Source organism: Pleurodeles waltl, chromosome 6, assembly GCF_031143425.1.
Source record: "Pleurodeles waltl isolate 20211129_DDA chromosome 6, aPleWal1.hap1.20221129, whole genome shotgun sequence".
NCBI lineage: Eukaryota > Metazoa > Chordata > Amphibia > Caudata > Salamandridae > Pleurodeles > Pleurodeles waltl.
In genome coordinates this window covers 2,850,562-2,875,235 of record NC_090445.1, presented here as the reverse complement: position 1 = coordinate 2,875,235, position 24,674 = coordinate 2,850,562, and the positions used below count along the sequence as shown (strand labels likewise).

Below are 24,674 nucleotides of genomic sequence, written 5' to 3'. Positions count from 1 at the left end.
ACACACACACCTTTTTACCCAAGACTCTGGAGAGAGAGAATGCAGGTAGGACTCCAGGTGTTGCACATACACACACACCTCCTTACCAGGAATTTGACAAGCAGGAAATGCGGGTGGGACTCCAGGTGTTGCACATACACACACATACACACACACCTCCTTACCAGGAATTTGACAAGCAGGAAATGCGGCTAGGACTCCAGGTGTTGCACATACACACACATACACACAACCACACACACCTCCTTACCAGGAATTTGACAAGCAGGAAATGCGGCTAAGACTCCAGGTGTTGCACATACACACACAACCACAGACAGCTCCTTAGCCAGCAATTTGACGAGCAGAGAGTGTGGGTAGGACTACAGGTGTTGCAGATATACACACATGCACACACACACACATCTCCTTACCCAGGACTTTGACGAGTAGTGTGTGCAAATAGCACTTCGGGTGATGCACACATGCGCGCACACACACATACACCTCCTTACCCAGGAATTTGATGCGCAGAAAGTGTGAGTAGGACTCCAGGTGTTGCACATACATACACACCCATATATACACACACAGACACACACATCTCCGTACCCAGGAATTTGACGAGCACAGAATGGGTTGGACTGCAGGTGATGGTCACACAGACACACACACCTCCTCTCCCAGGAACTTGACAAGCAGAGTGTGTAAGTAGGACTCCAGGTGTTGCACACATGCATACACACACACACACACAGGCACACACACACCTCCTTACCCAGGAATTTGTTGAGAAGAGAATGCAGGTACAACACCAGGTGTTGCACATACACACACACACACACACACCCATTCGTACACACATATCTCCTTACCCAGGAATCTGACAAGCACAGAGTGAGTAGGACTCGAGGTATTGTACATACATTCACACACATACAAACACACACATTTCTTTACCCAGAAATTTGATTAGCACAGAGTGGGTAGGACTCCAGGTGATGGACACACACACACATCTCCTTACCAGGAATGTGATGAGCAGAGAGTGTGGGTAGGACTCCAGGTGTTGCACATACACCTCCTTACCAGGAATTTGATGAGCAGAAAGTGTGGGTAGGCTTCCAGGTGTTGCACGCATGCGCACACACACCCCCTTACCCAGTAATTTGACAAGCAGGGAATGCGGGTAGGACTCTGGGTGTTGCACATACACGCACACACACACAACCACACACACCTCCTTAGCCAGGAATTTGACGAGCAGAGAGTGTGGGTAGGACTCCACGTGTTGCACATATACACACATGCACACACACACACATCTTCTTACCCAGGAATTTTACGAGTAGAGTGTGCGAATAGCACTCCAGGTGTTGCACGCATGCGTGCGTACACATACCTCCTTACCCAGGAATTTGATGAGCAGAAAGTGTGAGTAGGACTCCAGGTGTTGCACATACATACTCACCCATATACACACAGACACACACACCTCTGTACCCAGGAATTTGACCAGCACAGAATGGGTAGGACTCCAGATGATGGTCACACAGACACACACACCTCCTTTCCCAGGAACTTGACAAGCAGAGTGTGTGAGCCAGACTCCAGGTGTTGCACGCATGCACACACACACACGCACAGGCACACACACCTTATAACTCAGGAATTTGTTGAGAAGAGAATGCAGGTAGGACTCCGGGTGTTGCACATACATACACACACACACACACCCATTCATACACACACATCTCCTTACCCAGGAATTTGACCAGCACAGAGTGAGTAGGACTCCAGGTGTTGCACATACATACACATACATACAAACACACACCTCTTTACCCAGAAATGTTATAAGCACAGAGTGGGTAGGACTCCAGGTGATGGACACACACACATGCGCACACACACACACACACACCTCCTTACCTAGAAACTTGACGAGCAGGGAGTGTGGGTAGGACTCCAGGTGTTGCACATACTTGTTCAGGTTGTGAAGCAGGAAGTGGATTTCTCGCTTACTTTGCGTTTTCAGGAAGAACCGCTTATCGTTCCTGAGGGAACAGAAAAGAGCTTCAGGAATGAGGGCTTTGGAAGCCTCAGGTGCCTTACTTGTTCCCCCCATCTCACCCCCCAGCCCCACCGGTGGATCTCCATGGCTGTATTTAGCACTGACTACCCCCTTCAAAGGCAGATATTTTGGGGGTGCAGGGTGCATTAGCTGAGACATTCCATGAAATAAATTATATGCTTTCAGGTTTACATTAAATCACTTCCGCAGACTCCTTAAAGTAAATTCTGTTAGTTGCGTATAGCACCCAATTGTAGCACAGGGGCCCAACGGACAGAAATAATCACCCCAGAGACGGTGTCTGCTCTTAAATCGGATCTATACAAGCCGGGGGCTTTTATAAACTTGCCCCAACCTCCAACGTGAGGTCAGGGTGTGGAGGTGTGTCGGTGAATACGGCATCAGACACACCCATGGAATGCCTTCCTGGCGCAGAGTAATGTACCACTGCGAAATGTGCTGCCTCGCCTTGCTCCATATCTATGAGGCCATGAAAAGCCACACAAAGTGGCTTTGCGTGGTCTCATAGATATGGTGGAGAGGTTTGCGCGGCTGCTGCGTCACTGAAAGTGATGCGCCATCATCCAAGCCTCTCATCGATGTGCCCTGAGTGTCCAAGCCGGGGGCTTTCATTCATTCATCCTCACTGCCAACTCGAGGTGAAGGTGCGTGTCAGCCAATACAGTATCGGGCACACCCAGGTGCTGTATGACATTCAAGCAAAACCTGCGGCAAAGAAATAACTAACACCCTTGAAAACTGTGATTCAGCATCAGCTCCAGCTGGGCCTGGCCGACGCTGCGATGCTGTCCTTCTGTCACGCAGGTAGTCCTCGAGGTTCTTGGGCCTTATGATGGAGCATCTCAGCTGGTAGGAAGGACCTTGGACTGGTGGGGGCATAGAGCGTCTCAGAGGATCTGGTGTATCTCGGGCGAGGGGATGGCACCACCTGCGGGGATGGGGCAGTCCCCCATGTGCCTTTGGTCTGGGCAAGGTCTAGGATCTCCCCCTCCACTTGTCTGCAGTTGTCTGAACGTCTTTCACCTTTAATCCAGATGCACAGGGAGCTATATTCCTTGTGACGCAGTCAGAGTTATTTTTCGCTGTGCTCATGGTGCCTTTTCTAACAACGACTTGTAGAGTACGTGATTCAAAAGGTAGCCGGAACTTCCCCCCAGTAGTCCATACTGGAGGAAGACCCAGTCCCGTACCTCAATGTCAGAGTCTTTAGCTCTCCGGGTATGGCTGTCCTTGTTGTTCCTCTGCAGGCGCCTCTACTGCGTGGCAGCAGCATCCATGGGGAATGTTGTCTCAATCAGTTCTCCCGAATCATACGTCAGCAGGTACTCCCCTCGCTGTGCTGTGTGGAGTGTGCCTGCACATGCACACGGTCTTGTGGATGGCCTTGTCCGCATCGGTTTGCTGTTCACACACAATTCAAATGGTTTTATTGAGTATGTCAGTCTCTCGACCTCACCATTAGCTCGGGGCCAGCGAGGTGTGATCTCTCTATGGGTGATCATAAAGGATTGCAGGTAGAGTGAAAACTCCTGGCCTTGAAAGGGGTGTCCTTTGTTGCTTTTGAGAGTGTTTGAAGTTCAAATTTCCAAAAGGTACTTTATTACAGTAACACTACACTAGATTACTTATAGCCCCCCCCCCCTGAATGAAGGTAAGCACACACACTATACATATACATATACACAATAATAATTAGGAATTAGCACAAGAAACTACAAGCATTGGTAGGAATTAGTGAAAAATAGTGAGAGCCCTAGGGGAGGGCCAAACCATACACTAAAATAGTGAAATGCAAAGTGAAGTCCCCCACCCATGGGTATGAAGTAGTTAAAGGGGAGCTGAGAGAACTCGGGACCTCCAGAGGTGAGTACCTAAGTGACCCCGAGTGACCAGGACAGCAGAGGTAGGTACCTGGTCTTCCCAAGGACTAACAAGAGGACTTAGACAATGGATTGTGCAAGAACAGGACTGGACCAGAAGAAACCAAAGGTGGATTCCGGAAGAGGACCTGCAAATGAAGAGGACAGAGTCCAGTCCAGGACGTAGTGTCCAGTCGGGGCAGGAGCTACTACCCACACTTCTATGGTTGACGATCCAGCTCGACAGAGAAAGAAGAACAGCTGTGGAGACCAGGAGCTGCAGAGGAGTCCTTGGAGCAGTGCAGATAATGTACCACGCTGGTCACGACGTTGCAGATGGTCAGTGGTCAGGAGACCCACCAACAAGCCTTGGCAAATGAAAGAGGAGGCAAAAGAAGAGTTGCAAGACTGAAGTGGACCAGCAAGGTCCAGGGGACTCGATCCTTGGAAGGATGTGTGGACTGACCCTCAGCAGTCACAATAATCAGCAGAAACCCACTGGCAGCAGGCACAGTAAGTTGAAGTGAGGCACAATCAGCACACCTGGACAGGAGTCCCACGTCGCTGGAGCAGCAGAGGACAGACTGTCCTTGCAAGGATGAAGTGCTGGGGGCCAGGGCTCCTTGGAGCCTGAAGATCCCTTGGAGCAGGAGACAAGAAGCCTTGGTTGCTGCAGGAGTTGCGGTGCACAGGGGTACTGTAGGAAAATGTCTCTCATGGCATGGTTACCCCCTAACCTTTTGCCTTTTGTTGATGCTAGTTATGATTGAAAGTGTGCTGAGGCCTGCTAACCAGGCCCCAGCACCAGTGTTCTTTCCCTAAACTGTACCTTTGTCTCCGCAACTGGCACACCCTGGCATCCAGGTAAGTCCCTTGTAACTGGTACCCCTGGTGCCAAGGGCCCTGATGCCAGAGAAGGTCTCTAAGGGCTGCAGCATGTCTTATGCCACCCTAGGGACCCCTCACTCAGCACAGACACACTGCTTCACAGCTTGTGTGTGCTGGCGGGGAGGAAATGACTAAGTCGACATGCCACTCCCCTCAGAGTGCCATGCCAACCTCACACTGCCCATGGCATAGATAAGTCACCCCTCTAGCAGGCCTTACAGCCCTAAGGCAGGGTGCACTATACCACAGGTGAGGGCATAGGTGCATGAGCACTATGCCCCTACAGTGTCTAAGCAAAACCTTAGACATTGTAAGTGCAGGGTAGCCATAAGAGTATATGGTCTGGGAGTTTGTCAAACACGAACTCCACAGTTCCATAATGGCTACACTGAATTCTGGGAAGTTTGGTATCAAACTTCTCAGCACAATAAATCCACACGGATGCCAACGTGGGATTTATTGAAAAATGCACATAGAGGGCATCTTGGAGATGCCCCCCTGTATACCAGTCCAAATGCTAGTGTTAGGCTGACCAGTTCCTGCCAGCCTGCCACATCCAGACGGGTTTCTGACCACATGGGGTGAATGTCTCTCACCTCCCCCTCCAGGAACTGTAACACCTGGCGGTGAGCCTCAAAGGCTCAAGCTTCGTGTTACAATGCCCCAGGGCACTCCAGCTAGTGGAGATGCCCGCCCCTCTGGACACAGCCCCCACTTTTGGCGGCAAGTCCAGAGGAGATAATGAGAAAAACAAGGAGGAGTCACCCACCAGTCAGGACAGCCCCTAAGGTGTCCTGAGCTGAGATGACCCCTGCCTTAAGAAATCCTCCATCTTGTTTTGGAGGATTCCCCCAATAGTATTAGGGATTTGCCCCCCTCCCCTCAGGGAGGAGGCACAAAGAGGGTGTAGCCACCCTCCAGGACAGTAGCCATTGGCTACTGCCCCCAGACCTAAACACACTCCTAAATGACCAGACCTAAACACACCCCTAAATGAGTATTTAGGGGTGATGCTGAACCCAGGACATCAGATTCCTGCAACCTGAAGAAAGAAGAAGGACTGCTGACCTGAAAGCCCCGCAGAGACGACAGCAACAACTGACTTTGCCCCAGCCCTACTGGCCTATCTCCAGACACAAAGAACCTGCACAGCGACACATCCAGCGGGACCAGCGACCTCTGAGGACTCAGAGGACTGCCCTGCACCTAAAGGACCAAGAACCTCCCTTGAACCGCGGCTCTGTTAAAAAACAGCAACAACAAACCAACTTTAAAGAGACTCCCGCCTCACTCCGGAAGCGTGAGACTTCACTCTCTGCACCCGACGCCCTCCGGTTCGAGTTCAGGAGAACCAACACTGCAGAGAGTACTCCCCGGTGACTCCAACGATGTGGACACCCTGAGTCAACCTCCCTGCACCCCCACAGCGACGCCTGCAGAGAGGATCCAGAGGCTCCCCCTGACCGCGACTGCCTGGTAACAAAAGAACCCGATGCCTGGACCAAGCACTGCACCCGCAGCCCCCAGGACCGAGAGGAACCACCCACCAGTGCAGGAGTGACTAGCAGGCGGCCCTCATCCTAGCACAGTCGGTGGCTGGCCCGAGAAGCCCCCCTATGCCCTTCCTGCATCGCCAAAGTGACCCCCGGGTCCCTCTATTGCTTTCAACGCAAAACCTGATACCCACTTTGCACACTGCACCTGGCCACCCCTGTGCCGCTGAGGGTGTATTTCGTGTGCCTGTGTCCCCCCCTCAGTGCTCTACAAAACCCCCTGGTCTGCTCCCCGAGGACGCAGGTACTTACCTGCTAGCAGACTGGAACCGGAGCACCCCTATTCTCCATAGGCACCTATGTTATTTGGGCCCTCCTTTGACCTCTGCACCTGACCGGCCCTGTGTTGCTGGTGCTGTGGGTTTGGGGTTGCCTTGAACCCCCAACAGTGGGCTGCCTATGCCCAGGAGACTGAACATGTAAGTGCTTTACTTACCTGAAAAACTAACCATTACTTACCTCCCTCAGGAACTGTTGATTTTTGCACTTTTAGCTTATTGCAATTTTTGCCAAAACTGTGTACATTACTGTTTTAATTCAAAGTTCCATACTTACCTGTGTGAAGTACCTTAGAATTTATGTACTTAACAAAATTCTGAATCTTGAGGTTCTATAATAAATAAATTAAGAAAATAATATTTTTCTATATAAAAACCTATTGGTCTGGAGTTAAGTCTTTGAGTGTGTGTTCTCATTTATTGCCTGTGTGTGTACAACAAATGCTTAATACTACCCTTTGATAAGCCTACTGCTCGACCACACTACCACAAAATAGAGCATTAGAATTATCTACTTTTGCCACTATCAACCTCTAAGGGGAACCCTTGACTCTGTGCACACTATCTCTCACTTTGAGATAGTACAGGGTTCTGCAAAATCGGTCCTTGAGAGCCGGGTCCATGCCATATTTTTAGCATATCCACATTTCGAAAAAAGATGTTTCAGAAATCTACATTTTTCTAAATGTGGATATGCTAAAAATGTGGCATGGACCCGGCTCTCCAGGACCGACTTTGCAGAACCCTGAGATAGTATATAGAGAGCCAACTTCCCAAAGGTACTGTCCTGCAAGGAGATGCAAGGACTCACCGTCGCCAAGTTGGACAGCTGGCAGAGAGGACCAAGGGACCACTCCAAACCACCATCTGTGATGCAGGATGCCAGAGTTCCAGAGGACAGCAGATCCACGCAGCTGGACGTCGTTGCTGTAGGTGCCTGCAAATGCAGGGTAGTGACTTCTTCACTCCAAGGGAGATTCCTTCTTGCTTCTTTGGTGCAGCTGAAGTCTTGCTGACCCCAGAGGATGCACAGCCAGGGAAATGTTGCAATTACTGGAAGGAGGCAGAGAAACAATGCTGCAATGTGAGGCTGTCTTTGGAGTTGCAGTCTTGTCGATTCCTGAAGTGTCCAGTTGAGTTTCCAGGGACCAGAAGTAGAAGTAAACAATGCAGAGGAGTCCTGGTGGAGTCTTGCATGTTGAATCTGGGTACCCACCCACAAGGGAGTCCGTAAATAGCCATAAAAGGGGGCTCCTGGTTATCAGGAACCCAGTGAGACAGTCTAAGCACATTGATAGGCACTGACCACCCATCAAGATGGGTCTCTGACGTCACCTGCCTGACCTGACCACTCATATGCTACCAGGGGCGTCTGCACATCTTGGTTTCAAGATGGCAGAATCAAGCAGCCACCTGGAGGAGCTCTGGACCCCACCCCTGGGTGGTGATGGAAAGGGTAGTGGTCACTCCCTTTCCCTTTGTCTAGTTTCATACCAGAGCAGGGACTGGGGGGTCCCTGAGTTGGTACAACCCGGTTTATGAGAGGAGGGCACCAAATGTGCCCTTCAAAGCAAACCGGTGGCTTGGGGTGGCTACCCGTCCCAAGCCATGTAACATCTATTTCCAAGGGAGAGGGTATTGCCTTCCTCTCCCACAGGAACCCCTTTGTTCTGACTTCCCCTCCCAGAGCTGGTCAAGCAGCAGGAGGACAGAAACCTGTCAAGCGCTGCAGCCGCTGGGGCTGCCCGGAAAACCCTGGAAACTGGTAGAGGCAATGCTGGGGGTCCTCTAAGGAGCCCCCAGAGTGCATGGAATCATACAACCGATACTGGCATTAGTATTGGGGTATGATTCCGACATGTTTGATACCAAACATGCCCAGGTTCAGTGTTACCATTATGTAGCTGGACACAGGTAATGACCTATGTCCAGTACACAGGTAAAATGACTTCCCCGCACTTAGGAAGTTCAGTGCAATGGAACTGGAGTTTGTAGGGGCTCCTCTGCTCATGCAGGAGTGTCCTCACACACAGGGACCTTCACCCTGCCCTTTGGGCTCGAAAGGTCTACCATAGGGGTGACTTACAGTGACCTGTGGTGAAAGGGTTTGTGCACCCTTTCACACAGGCTGCAATGGCAGGCCTGCAGACATGGGCTTCCATGGGTGACACAATACATGCTGCAGCCCATGGAGAACCCCTGGTTCCACAATGCCCCGGGTACCTAAGTACCATATACTAGGGACTTATAGGGGGCACCAGTATGCCAACTGTGTAGTGCACAGAGGTCCAAGGTAACCCAATTTGGAGAGAGAGAGAGAGAGAGAGAGAGAGCACAATCACTGGGGTCCTGCTTAGCAGGAACCCAGTGAGACACTCTAAGCACACCGATACGCAAAAAGTGGGGTAACCATGCCAAAAAGAAGGTACTTTCCCACAGTGGACACTTAAACAATGTCAGCATGTTAGGGGAGGTCAACCCTGAACCTGTGGCAAAGATGATGTAACTGAAAAACTCGATCGCCTGGAAAAAATATTGGTATTATGCTCAGTTGAAAGTGAGGCCAGCTGAATAAGCTCTACTGAAAGCGACATGTAAACGGTGGCAGTGGTTTTGAGATTGGATGGATGAATAAGGATGTCATCGCTGACAAACCTTTGGAAGGCCGTGAGAACCTCCCTGGTAGCATTTTGGAACACCTCTGCTGCTGACGATATTACAAAGTTAAGTCTCTTGCAGCAGTGGGAGCTGACGTATGTGGAAAATGTCAATATATATCTGCTGTCTTTGTGGAGTTCAAGCTGGTGGGCAAGTTTAGATCCAGCTTTGAGAATGATACCGAGCCGTTGATGTCATCTATGAGGTCATCAATTATGGGGAATATGTGCCACTCTCTTTTTAGGGCCAGGTTTGGCAGATGCATGTCTATGCAGATTCAAATGCACCCTGGTTGTTTGGGCTTGTGACCACCGAAGGAGAAACCCACAGGGTTGGGACAGATACCTTTTCGATGACTCAAGCGTGCTCCAAATTCTGAAGTTCCACTTCCACCGCAGTGCGAAGGTGAAAGGGTACTTTATGGTGGCACAGGACAACAGGGCGGATAGTGGGGTATATGTGGAGGGAGACTGGAGGTCCTATCAGATGGCTGAGGATGGAGAAAAGGAGAGGAAAGTCCTGAAGGATGCAATCAATGTCGCATGACAGGTCAAAGATAGTTGTGGCAAAATAAATAGGGTGAGGCGTTCTGCAGTGTCACAGCTGACGAGAGTGAGTCTGAAAAAGTGGCAGAGAAACATGCTGGGCAGGAGTGAGTGCTGTAGGACATGGAACAGGTGAAGACAATCGCCCGTGGGATGGGTGTAGAGCTGTCATAGGCTAGGATGCAGGCTTTCGTTGGTTTCAGTGGTTGCTGCGGCACCGGGGTGTGGTATTGTGACACGCTGGTGATATTTACTGACATCCCTCTGCCAATGAGAGTGGTGATCAGGGTGCGGTCAAGCTGGACTCAGCAGGTGGGGTGGAAGTGGTGCTCAAACGGTTCAGGTTAGAGAGCGCAAGAGATAAAGAAGATTTTATCCTCCTCCTCAACAGTGCGCAGTGCACCCTCCACGTCAGAGGTGTAGTCATGGACAACCGCTTTAACTCCTTGGTGTCTAGACGCACCACTATTCCAGAACGTGGTGTGTCCGATGACCACCTCGACAGACCTTGGTGAAGTGGTCTGGACTAAGGCATGTTGAGCAGATCAGGTCTTCTGGCTGGGCAGTCAGCTAGTGGGTGATGGGAAAAAACACAGTAACTGCAGTGGTCTATGGGTGGGAGCCCTGCTGAGGCAGAACTCTAGTTGGTGTCCCATGGGGGTCCTTAGGAGACACCACCACCAATTCAGTTTTAATGGGTCGAGCAGTAGACTTCTGAAGTGCTAGCTCAATCTGGTCTGCTCGATCAGCAGCTTGGGAGAGCAGGTGAGCGTCAAGATTTCATCAAGGTGCATGTTGGGCCGCTGCAGGATGTGCTGTCGAAGTGCGGTGGAATGGTAGCCTTGTATGAAATGGGCACGCACTTCCTTCAGTGGATCGTTCTCTGTGCAGGTACTGGCAAGCTCAAACAGGCAAGCATAAACAGCAATGATGGACTTGCACTCAAACATGGTTCATATGGGGATAAAAGTAATTATTGAGGGCTGCAATGATGCTATTGTAATCATCATCTGTGCTGGTTCCAAGGAAGGCGGCCAAACAATTTAAAGACTTCCTCCCCCCTTAGTGCAGACGCAGGGAGTGTTTGGTCTCGCCGTCAGTCTCTTTGTTTGCCTTAAAATACTTCTTCAGGTGAGGCACCCACATGTGCTAGCAGGAAGCGGAAATCGCAGGAATGAGGAGCTGAGGAGTAGGGGGGCAGAGCCAACAAGATGGCCGACTAGACGTGTTTCATCGAGCTCCGACTGGCCCCGTTAAGAATCCTAGCAATCCTGCAGCAAAATCCTGTGTACGGTCATGTACATTCACCTGGGGATGAAGCCCGGTACATTAACCGCTGAGACAATCCCCTGCTGGCGCCCTGCGAGGCCTAAACTAGTGCAGGCAAGCCCTGAGGTGCAGGCCAGCCGTGACACTGCAGGTGGCAGCTGAAGTAGTGTCTCTCCCTGACTGGGGCAGGCCCCGGTGAAGCAGTGCTCCTCTGGGCTGAGTCGAGTCACACATATGGCGCGACCCAACCGCTGTGCTGCCTGAGATCGACGAATGTGACCGACAGGCAAGTGATGTGCCCCCCGTGATGGTGCGGTGGCAGGGGACGAAGGCAGTGTGACGGCGGTCAGCTTGTGGGAGCTGGCGACTGTGGGACGATGTTGAGCGGAGGCTGTAGGCCAGGGAATCCTTGGTGCTACCCGAGGGTCGGGGCGAAGCACCCCCACCAAAGAAAGGAGACGGGAAGCAGAGTCAGCGGGAACGGCGGATGGTGGGGCCTGTGCTGCGGCAAATGGCTGTCCCGCAGATGAAGAGCCACGTGTAGAGGGAGGCCTTGGAGGTAACATAAACAGCGGTCAGGAGGAGGGCACTGGGTCCACAATTTCCCCACCCCTCCCCAAAAAAATACCTACGCAGGGCCCGGAATGTGCTGAGACAGAGGCCCCCAGAATATAAACTGTGCAGCATTAACTAAATGGGCCCAGAGTGCATGAACAACCAAAAAGGACCTGTGATTTAGAGTTGATACTTGAAGGCATGGGGGGAACACAGGAATCGCCAGGGTCCCCCTAGCCGGGGAGTAAAGCTTGTACAGTGGAAGCCCACGCGTGCGATAGGCGGGGGCACGGCGCAACAGACCTCAATGGCTGATTGACTGGTGGGCAGCTGAAGGAGCTGTCTGAGCTGTGTTTTGAGACTGAGAAGGCTTCTGGAGATTGCCTGGCAGGCCACTAAAAAGACTTGTGAAACCCTACTGTACCGGTCCTGGCTTTGAACGTCAGAGGCTAGCACTGGAGACATGGGCAAGGATAAAGGAGGGCGACAGTCCCAGGCCAATAAGATTGTTAATTATGTGCAAGTCACCCATGTTAAAGATAGGACAGACATAACTACCCCGGACGACACTCTGGCATCGTAGAAAGCCACGACCCCAAAGAACCCTCCATGCCTGACACCCTAAACAAAATCAAGGGCACACACACTGAACTGGTCACCAAAATCAACACAGTGGCAGTGGATGTTACACTACTGCGAGCAGACCTACGCAAAGTGGCAGAGAGAGTGAGCGAGGCGGAGGACGCCATTGGAGTGCTTAACCGAGAGGTGGATACCCTGAAATACACTGTGTCCTCTTTTCATAGGCTTACGGTGGGACTTGAGGAGCGGGCGGAAGACGCGGAGGGCAGGTCCCGCAGGAACAATTTATGCTTCATGGGGTTTCTGGAGGGGGTTGAAGGATTAAACATGGAGATATTTCTGGAAACATGGTTGGTCGCGACAGCCCCCCTGGAGAAGTACTCCCCCTTTTTCAATGTTGAGCGCGCCCATAAGGCCCTGATGCCTCCTCCGCGGCCAGGGGTGCTGCAGCGTGCCACTATTGCCCAGTTCTTTCACTACAGGGACCAAGATGTGATCCTCCAGCAGGTGCGGAAAAATGGACAGCCACTCTATGATGGGCACCACATATTGGCGTTTCCAGACTACACCCAGAAAGTGCAGAATCTCAGAAAATCCTTTATGAATGTTAAGAAAAGGATGAAAGATTTAAATCTATGTTTTCGGCAAAACTCAGAGTAAAACATAATAATAAGATTCATTTTTTTACCAACCTGCAAGAATGGAGCAAATGGGTGGACATGGTGTCCCCACAAGTGTGATCCCATTGAGTTCCGGAAACTGACAGACCAGAAGCTTGTGGGGGCCGGTGTGCAAGGAAACGCCCCCAGGAGCCATCGCAGACTGGCGCCCGAGCACTAGCTCCAATGGGTAGAATTACTGTGCAACCGGATGGCACTCTGGCCGATGAGGGAGATGAACTGTATGGTCACGACGCACTTGGAGAACAGCATGGATACCCTGACTCACACAAAGATGTTACAGGGGATGGTCAGCCTTGACAGTGTTGAAAGAAAGAACTGCCTATGGCAATGTGGTCCTAGGGAACGAGGGGGGAAATTGCACTGGATAAATGAAAGGATGACGACTGCACAAGTCCTGAGAATGACTCCTGCTGGCTGAACCTGTTCTGGCCTTACACGATGAGTTATACATTAACAAGAAATGCTAAGGCCCTCATCCTGACCTTGGCGGGCGGCGGAGGCCGCCCGCCAAAGTCCCGCCGTCAGGTTACCGTTCCGCGGTCGAAAGACCGCGGCGGTAATTCTGACATTCCCGCTGGGCTGGCGGGCGGCCGCCGTCAGGCCGCCCGCCAGCCCAGCGGGAAAGAGGCTTCCACGATGAAGCCGGCTCGGAATCGAGCCGGCGGAGTGGAAGCTGTGCGACGGGTGCAGTTGCACCCGTCGCGTATTTCACTGTCTGCACAGCAGACAGTGAAATACATTTAGGGGCCCTCTTACGGGGGCCCCTGCAGTGCCCATGCCAGTGGCATGGGCACTGCAGGGGCCCCCAGGGGCCCCGCGACCCCCCCTACCGCCATCCAGTTCCCGGCGGGCGGACCGCCGGGAACTGGATGGCGGTAGGGGGGGTCGGAATCCCCTCGGCGGCGCAGCAAGCTGCGCCGCCTTGGAGGATTCCAAGGGGCAGCGGAAAACCGGCGGGAGACCGCCGGTTTTCCTGCACTGACCGCGGCCAAAGCGCCGCGGTCAGAATGCCCTGCGGGGCACCGCCGGTCTGTCGGCGGTGCTCCCGCCGACCCTGGCCCCGGCGGTCTAAGACCGCCGGGGTTAGAATCACCCCCTAAATGTCCTATACCAATATGCAGAGCTTGTTGGCCCTATACCCCATCAGGGGTGCATGTGGAGTACTGACTACTGGAGGCTCTGCCTTGTGGTTAGGCTCGGTGATGACCTCTGACGATACGTAGTGATACACATAATTGGTTAATGGGTTACTAATCTAATCTGTTTTTACTGCCTAATCAGGTCATGAGGTGGGGCCTTTCGGCCCCTAACCCATTTTGGTTCACATGGGATGGGTCCGGGTCACTGCCTATGGGAGGGGGTACGTTTGGGAATGTTCATTTTTTCACTGCTTGTGATGGTTTTTGGAAAAGTGTACTTCTCGGTCCTGATGTGCAGAATAATTGTCTTTGAGATATATACTAGGATGCACTCATGACTGACATTCAAACATTAATATCATGGAATGTACAAGATTTGACCCAGCTAATTAAGCGGCACCAGGTACATGATTATCCCCAGCACTGTCACGCTTCGATAGCAATGCTCCAGGAGACGCATACGTGGGGAAGTTGTATCCCGAGTCTTCAAAAATGCTGGAGGGGCCAGTTATACGCGGCTTCTTCTTTTTATGCAAGGGGAGTATTGATTTAGATAGCCCTGAGGGTCTCATTCCAACACAAAAATCATGTGCTCGATCCAGACGGAAGATATATGGTGCTGTTTGGAACCGTGGACAGACTGCAACTATGCTTGATAAACGTAAATGCCCCAAATGTAGATAGTGGGACTTACTTTGGGGACGTAGTGTGGGCTGACTCCCCATATCTAACAGCAGAAGTTATTTTGGCAGGAGACTGTAACTGTGTCCTGGATGGTATGTTAGACCGGGATTCCCTGCGGCAGCGTACAAATCCCCACCTGACGAGACAATAGGTAGATACTATGCGAGAGCTTCAGTTGCAGGATATCTAGTGCCATAGGAACCCCACTCTTAGAGAATACTTCTGTTACACCCCGGCAGCAAATACTTTCAGTAGACTGGACTATTGCTTAGTGTAGGAAGTTGGCTCTGTATATACTACCTCAAAGTGAGAGATCGTGTGCACAGAGTCCAAGGGTTCCCCTTAGAGGTTGATAGTGGCAAAATTAGATAATTCTAATGCTCTATTTTGGGGTAGTGTGGTCGAGCAGTAGGCTTATCAGAGGGTAGTGTTAAGCATTTGTTGTACACACACAGGCAATAAATGAGGAACACACACTCAAAGACTTAACTCCAGGTCAATAGTTTTTATATAGAAAAATATATTTTCTTAATTTATTTTAGAACCACAAGATTCAAGATTTGAAGTAAATACATAACATGCAAGGTACTCCACACAGGTAAGGAACTTAAAATTAGAGCAGTAACATACACAGTTTTAGTTAAAATGGCAATAAGCTATGTTAAAAGTGGACACTGCAAAAAATCAACAGTTCCTGAGGGAGGTAAGTAATGGTTAGTTTTTCAGGTAAGTAAGGCACTTACAAGTTCAAGTTCCTAGGCATAGGCAGCCCACTGTTGGGGGTTCAAGGCAACCCCAAAGTCACCGCACCAGCAACACAGGGCCAGTCAGGTGCGGAGGTCAAAGAGGGGTCCAAAACACATAGGCGCCTATGGAGAACAGGGGTGCTCCGGTTCCAGTCTGCCAGCAGGACCTGCGTCTTCGGAGGGCAGACCAGGGGGGGTTTTGTAGAGCACTGGGGGGACACAAGTAGGCACACAAATCACACCCTCAGGGTCACTCCTGCACTGGAGTTCAGTTCCTTCAGGTCTTGGGGGCGGCAGGTGCAGTGCTTGGTCCAGGCGTCGGGTTCCTTGTTACAGGCAGTCGCGGTCAGAGGGAGCCTCTGGATTCTCTATGCATGCGTCGCTGTCAGGATCCAGGGGGGTCGTCTAGGGTTACTCACGAGGTTGCAGTTGTCTGGGAGTCCTCCCTGTAGTGTGGGTTCTCTGGAGCTCGAGCCGAGGGCGTCGGGTGCAGAGCGGCGGGAAGAGTGAGTTCTTTGAAAGTTGTTGCAAAAATGTTGCTGTAGGTGAACAGTGCCGCTGTTCTCGGGAGTTTCTTGGTTCTTCGGATTTCAGGGCAGTCCTCTGAGGTTTTAGAGGTCGCTGTCAGATGCGTCGCTGTGCAGTTTTCTTTGAGTCTGGAGACAGGCCGGTAGGGCTGGGGCCAAAGCAGTTGTCGTCTCCGTCGTCTCCGTTGTCTCTGCAGGGCTTTCAGGTCAGCAGTCCTTCTTCTTGTTTCAGGTTGCAGGAATCTGATTTCCTAGGTTCTGGGGAGCCTAGATTTAGGGGTGTGTTTAGGTCAGGAGGGTAGTAGCCAATGGCTACTGTCCTTGAGGGTGGCTATTGTGCTCCTCCCTGAGGGGAGGGGGACACATCCCTAATCCTATTGGGGGAATCCTCCAAACTAAAGATGGAGGATTTCTAAAGGCAGGGGTCACCTCAGGACACCTTAGGGGCTGTCCTGACTGGTGGGTGACTCCTCCTTGTTTTTCTCATTATCTCCTCTAGCCTTGCCGCCAAAAGTGGGGGCAGTGGCCGGAGGGACGGGCATCTCCACTAGCTGGGATGCCCTGGGGTGCTGTAACAAAAGGGGTGAGCCTTTGAGGCTTACCGCCAGGTGTTACAGTTCCTGCAGGGGGAGGTGTGAAGCACCTCCACTCAGTGCAGGCTTTGTTCCTGGCCACAGTGACAAGGGTACTCTCCCCATGTGGCCAGCAACATGTCTGGTGTGTGGCAGGCTGGCAGAAACTGGTCAGCCTAGCGCTAGGAGTCGGATTGGTATTCAGGGAGCATCTCTAAGATGCCCTCTGGGTGCATGTTACAATAAATTCCACACTGGCATCAGTGTGCATTTATTGTGCTGAGATGAGAAGTTTGATACCAAACTTCCCAGATTTGAGTGTAGCCATTATGGAACTGTGGAGTTCGTGTTTGACAGACTCCCAGACCATATACTCTTATGGCTACCCTGCACTTACAATGTCTAAGGTTTAGCTGAGACACTGTAGGGGCACAGTGCTCATGCACCTATGCCCTCACCTGTGGTATAGTGCACCCTGCCTTAGGGCTGTAAGGCCTGCTAGAGGGGTGACTTACCTATGCCATAGGCAATGTGAGGTTGGCATGGCACTCTGAGGGGAGTGTCATGTGGACTTTGTCTTTTTCTCCCCACCAGCACACACAAGCTGGCAAGCAGTATGAATGTGCTGAGTGAGGGGTCCCCAGGGTGGCATACCACATTCCGCAGCCCTTACCAATCTTCCCTGGCATCAGGGCCCTTGGTGCCAGGGGTACCATTTACAAGGGACTTATCTGGGTGCCAGGGCTGTGCCAATTGTGGGAACAAAGGTACAGTTTAGGGAAAGAACACTGGTGCTGGGGCCTGGTTAGCAGGCCTCAGCACACTTTCAATCATAACTTAGCATCAGCAAAGGCAAAAAGTCAGTGGGTAACCATGCCAAGGAGGCATTTCCTTACACTTAGTGTTTGAAACCTTATCCCCGCTAATCCAGGCCATTGAATACTTTGCCAGTTACATATCGGATCTCGCCTCTTCTAGTAAAATTGAATAAAGGCTATACACGACCCGTGGTCTTGACCTGGCGGTTGCCACCAGAGGCCTTGTCGGATGCCCCGTTTGAGGGGCAGTCCAGGATGGGCTGACGCAATACTTTTACACAAACTGGGGAACGTCCATGACCAGGGGATGTGACTGGAAGCGATGGAGGTTGAGATCAGGGGTATTTACTTGCAGACTACTTACGGAGTTAGGCGTCAGCTTGAGAAAGATGTTCTTGATCACGAAGCCAAGCTCCGAGACTTGGAGAATGACTTCCAACGCAGCCACAGAGAATGGAAGAATGCCGGCAGACTCGATGGTCACTACTAGATGACTGGAGCGATATGTTTATGGGGCATACCACCAGCGTCTGCATGCGGAGGGCGATAGGGCGGGTGCGCTTTCGGTGTGCCTGCTCAAACAAAATGCTGATCGTAAGCCTGTCGCTGCCCGGGTACACATTACAGGCGGAGAGTATGTACACGGTGTCCCGGGTTCATCTTGATAGACTTCATGCTTTGCCCACGGGTGCCCCCCTGGAGGCTGGGGCGGCCTTCCTGGGCAGGGTCCCACTTCCTCGACTGACATGGACTGCCAGGGCTCTATTAGATGCCCCTCTCGATAGGGAAGAAATACAAGGGGCCATAAAACAGTTAAAAACATCAAAAACGCCTGGTTCTAATGGACTCCCAGCAGAGTTCTATCAAAAATATGTTGATATCCTTTCTGAGAAACTGTTGGCAGTATACCAAGAGGCGTCTGCCCATGGCTGCCTGACGGGTTAGATGGGTGGCTTTTATTCCCAAACCGGATAGAGATCCAATGGATCTCATTGCATATAGACCACTGTCCTGAATGTGGATATTAAGATACTAAGTAGAGTTCTGGCGGCCCGCCTGCTTCCTCATTTAGCCTCCCTTATTCATGAGGATCAATGTGGTTTTATACCCCACTGCAGCACAATGTTTAGTATTCGTTGCCTCACCCATATATATCACACATACCTACAGTGGAAGGAACCAGTAGCGTTTGCACTCCTGGATATAGAAGAGGCTTTTGACTCCATGGATTGGGGGTATCTTTGGCAAGTTATGGCCAAATTAGGTTTTGACCCGAAGTATATTGCTTGGGTCCAACTCTTATATCAGCGACCAGTGGCTTGTGTGCTAACTGGGGGGGTGTCATCAGATGCTGTCCAATTGAGGAGGGGGGCGCGACAGGGCTGCCGGATGTCCCCTCTCCTATTTGGTATGGCAATGGAGCAAATACCGGCGCACTTGCGTGAGCAGCTGAACCCTCGGGCTTATGCATTGGGGGGACTACCCATGTGGTCTCCCTATATGCGTATGATGTGCTAGTCTATGTGTGGCACCCAGAGGCACTGATTCCTATTCTTTTACGTGCCTTGGAGAAATATGGGGAGTGCTCTGGACTCTGGGTAAGTCTCCGTAAGTCCTACCTGTTCCCGATGGGTGCTATAGCTAGGGACGATTGGCACATACTGCTGAAAAATATTATAACCTCAATCATGGCAGAGTGCTGGAGAGATTGAAGACTTCTGTCAGGTTTTGGAAGCACTGATGGGCAGGGCAGCCATTACAAAGATGGTTATCCTGCCATGCCACTTATACGAGCTAAAGAATACCCTATACGAGGTGCCTAGATCACACTTTGCACGAATAGATAGTCTAATCCTAGAGTTGTTATGGGCAAAGAAGAGGAAGAGGGTGGGACTGGCCATGCTGCGACAAACATGGGAACGCGGGTGAATGGAGATCCCACATATGGAGCTTTATTACTTTGCCTCCCAGCTGCAGCACGCAGTACACTGGCTCGACCCTGACATTAACTGGGAGAAGAAACTCCTACAGGGTGTGTGTGAAGGACATACCCTGCCGGCCCTATTACTGGGGAACCGGACGGTGCGAGAAGGAGCCCCCTATATAGTGAACCAGATTTGTAATGTGTGGACCCGAGTGGTGTCCTCTGTGTTGCGCTGCGACCCTTACTCCAGGGACGCACCCACGTGGGATATGCAGGCGTTTGCGAAAGTTGCCATGGATTCCTATGAAGAAATGGAAGGACAGGGGATGTGAGGTAACGGGAGATCTTTTCCTTGTGGGGAAATTTATCACCTAGCAGGATGCTACGGACGCTTTCCAGTTAGGGAGAGGGCAGTGTCTACAGTATGCAAAAATGGTGGCGACAGTTTGTGGTCTGTGGTCTGGGTTTCCTGATGAACATCCGGCCTCAGCCACCCTGGATGCATTGTTGTCCCTTGGGGGGGAGGGGGCGGAGGCTGATTTCTTGCATTTATAAAGCCCTGAGAGAGGATATACTGTGTATTAACCCAGTGGCGCCGCGTAGATGGTGGGCAGTGCTGGAGGAGTATTCAGCCACAGAACGCAAACGCGTAGATGAGGGGACTAGGACCAGCAGTTCCAATGCAGGTCCAAACTCATACAATATAATTATAATCACCAGGCGTACCTGGCGCCCAACATCCTTCAGCGTACACACCCAGCGAGATTCCCTTGTTGCCCGCGCAGCGCTATGGCTTCAGCAGACTTCTTCCATATAGTATGGCAGTGTAGTGTCTGGACTCATACTGGGAGAATATAGTGGCGGCCTTGGAGGGGGTTACTGAGTGGAGACTGGTACGGACCCCCAGAGTGATACTGCTGGGGATACTTCCCACGCATAAGGGGAAACACTTAACCCGTTACTTTATAATGCAGGACTTTTGTTGGCAAAGAGTCGCATAGCGATTAAATGGCTCAACCCCACCCTACCGAGATATGAAGACTGGTGACGAGACTTCAGCGAATGGGCAATAGCGGAAGAAGTCCGGATGAAACACGTCCGCACAGATCCAAAACTGGCAGAAGATAAATTGACATGGGCCCAGATGGAGCAAGATCTAAAGACGCCAAATAACCCATCTAGGGAAGTCAGGGAGACTTAGAACATCGGCAGGTGCTGGGGATTACCAGAGTGAGCTGTGGTACGGGGAGGTGGGAGCAGGAATGATAAATGTTTATGTATCTGATCACTGTGCAGACTCGACGCAGCAGGTGTAGCTGATGGGGCAAAAAATGTATAACGATGTGGAAAATAGACACTAAGGGCCTCATTATGACCCTGGCGGCCGGCGGTAAGCTGCGTTAACACCGCCAACAGGCTGGCGGTGTTCTGCCAGCTATTATGACCGTGGTGCAATAGCCACGGCCATACCGCCGGCCCCTCCACTATACCACCAGGCGGCATAATCCCCAGGGCAGCAGGCCCTAGGGATTATGAGTCCCCGACCGTCAGCCTGGCCACGGTGGTAAACACCGCCATGGAAAGGCTGGCGGTAAGGGGGAGTTGGGGTGCCCCTGGGGGCCCCTGCACTGCCCATGCACTTGGCATGGGCAGTGCAGGGGCTCCCAGGCATAGCCCCATCGCGCACATCAGCATTGCCGCCGGCTCTATTACGAGCCGGCAGCAATGTTGATTTGACTTTTCAGTGTTACCGTCCGCTGGCCCAGCGGAAAAATCGTAATAGGGAGCCAGAAATACCGCCAGCACTGGCGGTATTCTGGCTCCCGAAGCCTCGGCGGTCTTTTGAAAAGACCGCAGAGGTTGTAATGAGGGCCTAAATGTACCGATATGTTAGGACCTGAGAAGTACCAGAAGCGGCATGGGGGGGTGGTAGTTGGAGGGGCTGGCATAAACTTGCTTATTTGAAGTTAAACAAAAAAAAAAGATGATTGCTCCAAGCATTACGGCAACCAAGTGAAATGATCATCTGTAATACTGTTTATATGTGGTGTGATACCGCAAAAAATAATGAAATATACTTAAAAAAAAAAAAAAACGTGAGGAGCTGAGTGACGGTCAAAGGGGGCCGTGAAGAGGCAGTGCTGCCTGTGCGTCTGCATGCTGATTGGTGAGCGTGGCGGGGGGTGGGGTGATGAGGGATGCTGCCGACATGGAAATGCAGAAGTCCTGTTTGCGCCAGGCAGGAGGGTGTGATTCTGGCATGGTCCCAGGAGGGCACGATTCTTGTGCTGTGCCAAGGCAAGAAAGCATAAACACACCTACTGGGAAAAGGAGGACAATGTGATGCTCGGACACGTTTCAGAGCACCTAGCAACAGAAATACTCGAGGTCTTTAAAGATTGCAGTCAGAGGCTGGCCCTCTATGCAGTGTGCAAACCAGGCACACTGTGCAGGGGGTCCAGGCAACCACACGTTGGTCTACAGAGGTCACAACTGGACCACCTATTGCACGTAGCTTGGTCGAGCAGTTAGGCCAATAGCAGAGAAGTGCTAAGCATTTGTTGCACTCACAGCATCAATCATGCAACTCACACACTCAAAGGAATAACTCAAGACCAATTTATAAAAATACAAAAGATTTCATTTACATTTTAAGACCAAGATCATCAGAATGGGTAAGTACTTTTATCCATAATTACACACCATTGGAATCAATATAAAAACTTTTGATAACTCTGTTTTTATTGAGTTTGGAAAACATAACCAACAATAATACAGTGCGATGCATATCAATGCGAGATATTACAGTATCATTTTGTCACATAACTGGAGGACAGAGTTAAGATAAAATCCAAGACAAGGGTCGATAGCACCGACTGTGGTTCTCCAGTTCACGCTTCCAAGCCCTACGCGCCACACTTATTGCGCCTGGATGATCATCCCGAAGGGCTTTATACAACTGAGTGATCAAATGAGTCCCCTCGCCCCAATTAATCAGTCCACTCAGCACCGCCGATGTGTGAGGGGCCACCGAAAAACAACTCCAGATCTCATGAGCCAGACTCTTCGTTTTTGCATCCTGCAAGAACTGACCGGTCCCAGACCGAACGTGTCCCGAGCATCAGTGAAGGAGATAAACTCACCACTGGGGTATAAATCTCCTGCCAATTCACATCCTCCCAGCCTCCAACCCTCTATGGACATTAAGTTGTCCATGTCACTGAAGGGTACTAAGTCCCAAACCCTCAATTCTCTATTAAACGAGGCCCGTCGTAGCACATTCTCAACGGCCTGCTCCCAGATCCAGGCAGTGGTTCTGATCAAACAGGGGACGGCAGATTCAGACCGACTGCTTGACATCAACAGATGCGCCAACATCTTCCCGCCCAGTATTCCTGCAAACAGTCTTGTCTCCCAATTGTCCGATTCAGTCATCCACTTAGCAGCGTGTCGTAGATGTGCTGCGTACTAATAATGTCTAATATTGGGAATCGCCAGCCCTCCCTCTTCCATATCCCTCGGCAGCACAGACAATGCCACCCTACTACGTCGCTCAGCTCACACCAATGAAATCAGCAAGCAATCTAGACAGCTGAAGAGCCGAGCAGATAACGGAAACAGAGAGTTCTGAACCCGGTAAAGACACCGTGGCAGGAACACCATCTTAGCCACAGGCGCCCTCCCCATCACTTAAAGAGGTCATCTATTCCAGAACAAAACCGAGCGTTCCAGGACGGCAACCACTCGTTCTACATTGTGTTTTTGGTGCGCCACCAGTGTGAGCGACCCAAAGACCTAGATACTGGAAGCTCTCAATCTCCCACCTGATCCCCACCCTCGGTAAATCCTCCTGAGGCACACCACACAGTGACCCCGAAGGAAACAGAAGTGACTTTTTCTGATTCACCTGAAGACCAGACACAACTCCAAAGGCTTCCAACAGCCGCAGCAACAAAGGCACCGAAACACTGGGCTGCAGAAGATACACCAACGCGTCATCTGCATATAGGGAAACAATGTGTGTAAGCTGCCCCACCTGGATACCCCAAGGTCCCAGTTCCTCTCAGAGCCAGATCTCCAGCGGCTCCACAGCCAAGGCGAAAAGGAGCGGCAAACGTGGGCATCCCTGCCTGGTTCCCCTACCAATCTCCCAGGATTCCGAGAGCTCTCCTCCCACCCGGACACGTGCGGAGGGTGCGGTATACAACAGTCTCACCCACACACGAAAGTGTGGGCCAAGCCCCACAGCACCTCCAGAAGATAGCCCCACTCCACTGTGTCAAAGGCCTTCTCCAGGTCCAATGACACTAGCACCAGTTCGCCCTCTTCACCCTCGGTTTCATGCAGTACATGTGCAAAGCGATGCAAGTTGTAGGTCGTGCTACGACCAGGGATAAAACCGCATTGATTGTCATGCACCAAGCTCCGGATCACCCCACGAAGCCGAGTAGCCAATATCTTGCACAGGATCTTTACATTGCTGTTCAGCATAGAAAGCATGCGATAGGAGGAAGGATCCCCAGGATCCCCTCCAGGCTTGAGCATCAAACACACAATGCCTTGACGCATGGTTTCCGGCAATGTGCCTCGCAGCCGGGCCTCCTCAAACACCGCCAGCAATTTCTCTCGCAGGAGGAGGGAGAACGTTTGGTACATCTCGGCCGGGAACCCGTCACCCCCCGGAGACCTAGATTTCATCAATGCTTCCACTGCCTCACTCACTTCCTCCACCATTATCGCAGCCTCTAGAGCATCCCTACTCTATGGTTCCAACCACGGGAGCCGCATCCACGTCAGGACCTCCCTTAAATCGTCTTCTGGGACTGGAGCACCAGCCCTTGATACTCTCTATGGATGTTCCACCAACACCAGAAGGATATCCTTACGATGGGGGGCCCCTCTACCTCCCATTTTAGGATTCACGCCAAATATTTCCCGATTTATCCCCCTTTCTGTGCAAGTGCTGCCTGTATGCTCTAAGTGTTACCCTGCTCAGCGTGTCCCAGCAGTTGTTAACTGACTTATACAACCTGAGTTGCTCTCTTTCAGCCTCTCTTGTAGTCGGTGTCTGATGCTGCAGAACTACAAACTTATCCTCCGAACTAGTGAGTTCTTGTTCCATTTGTTTGCGTACCCCACAACGGTGCCTCTGCCGACCCCCCTCACTATGGCCTTCAAGGCCTCCCATTCCGTGCCCCAAGACTTCGTTGTGTTCCAATTCAAGTCCATATAGCCTTTAGTGGCAACCGCCACCTTGTCCCGGCATCCTGCATCAAGTCAGAAAATTGGCAGGCATACGCCAACTACGTGCTAATCCAGT

The 24,674-nt window shown here is 51.4% G+C and overlaps 1 protein-coding gene across 2 annotated transcripts in view; it reads right to left on the bottom strand.

Moving 5' to 3' along the window:
* Positions 1 to 24,674, bottom strand: part of PIP5KL1 (phosphatidylinositol-4-phosphate 5-kinase like 1) — a 294,458-nt gene that overhangs the window by 80,944 nt on the left and 188,840 nt on the right. For both annotated transcript variants that reach the window (XM_069236934.1, XM_069236935.1), the window contains one exon: positions 1,912 to 2,036. In XM_069236934.1, the coding sequence (XP_069093035.1) occupies positions 1,912 to 2,036 (125 nt within the window). The remainder of the gene's footprint in view (positions 1 to 1,911; positions 2,037 to 24,674) is intronic.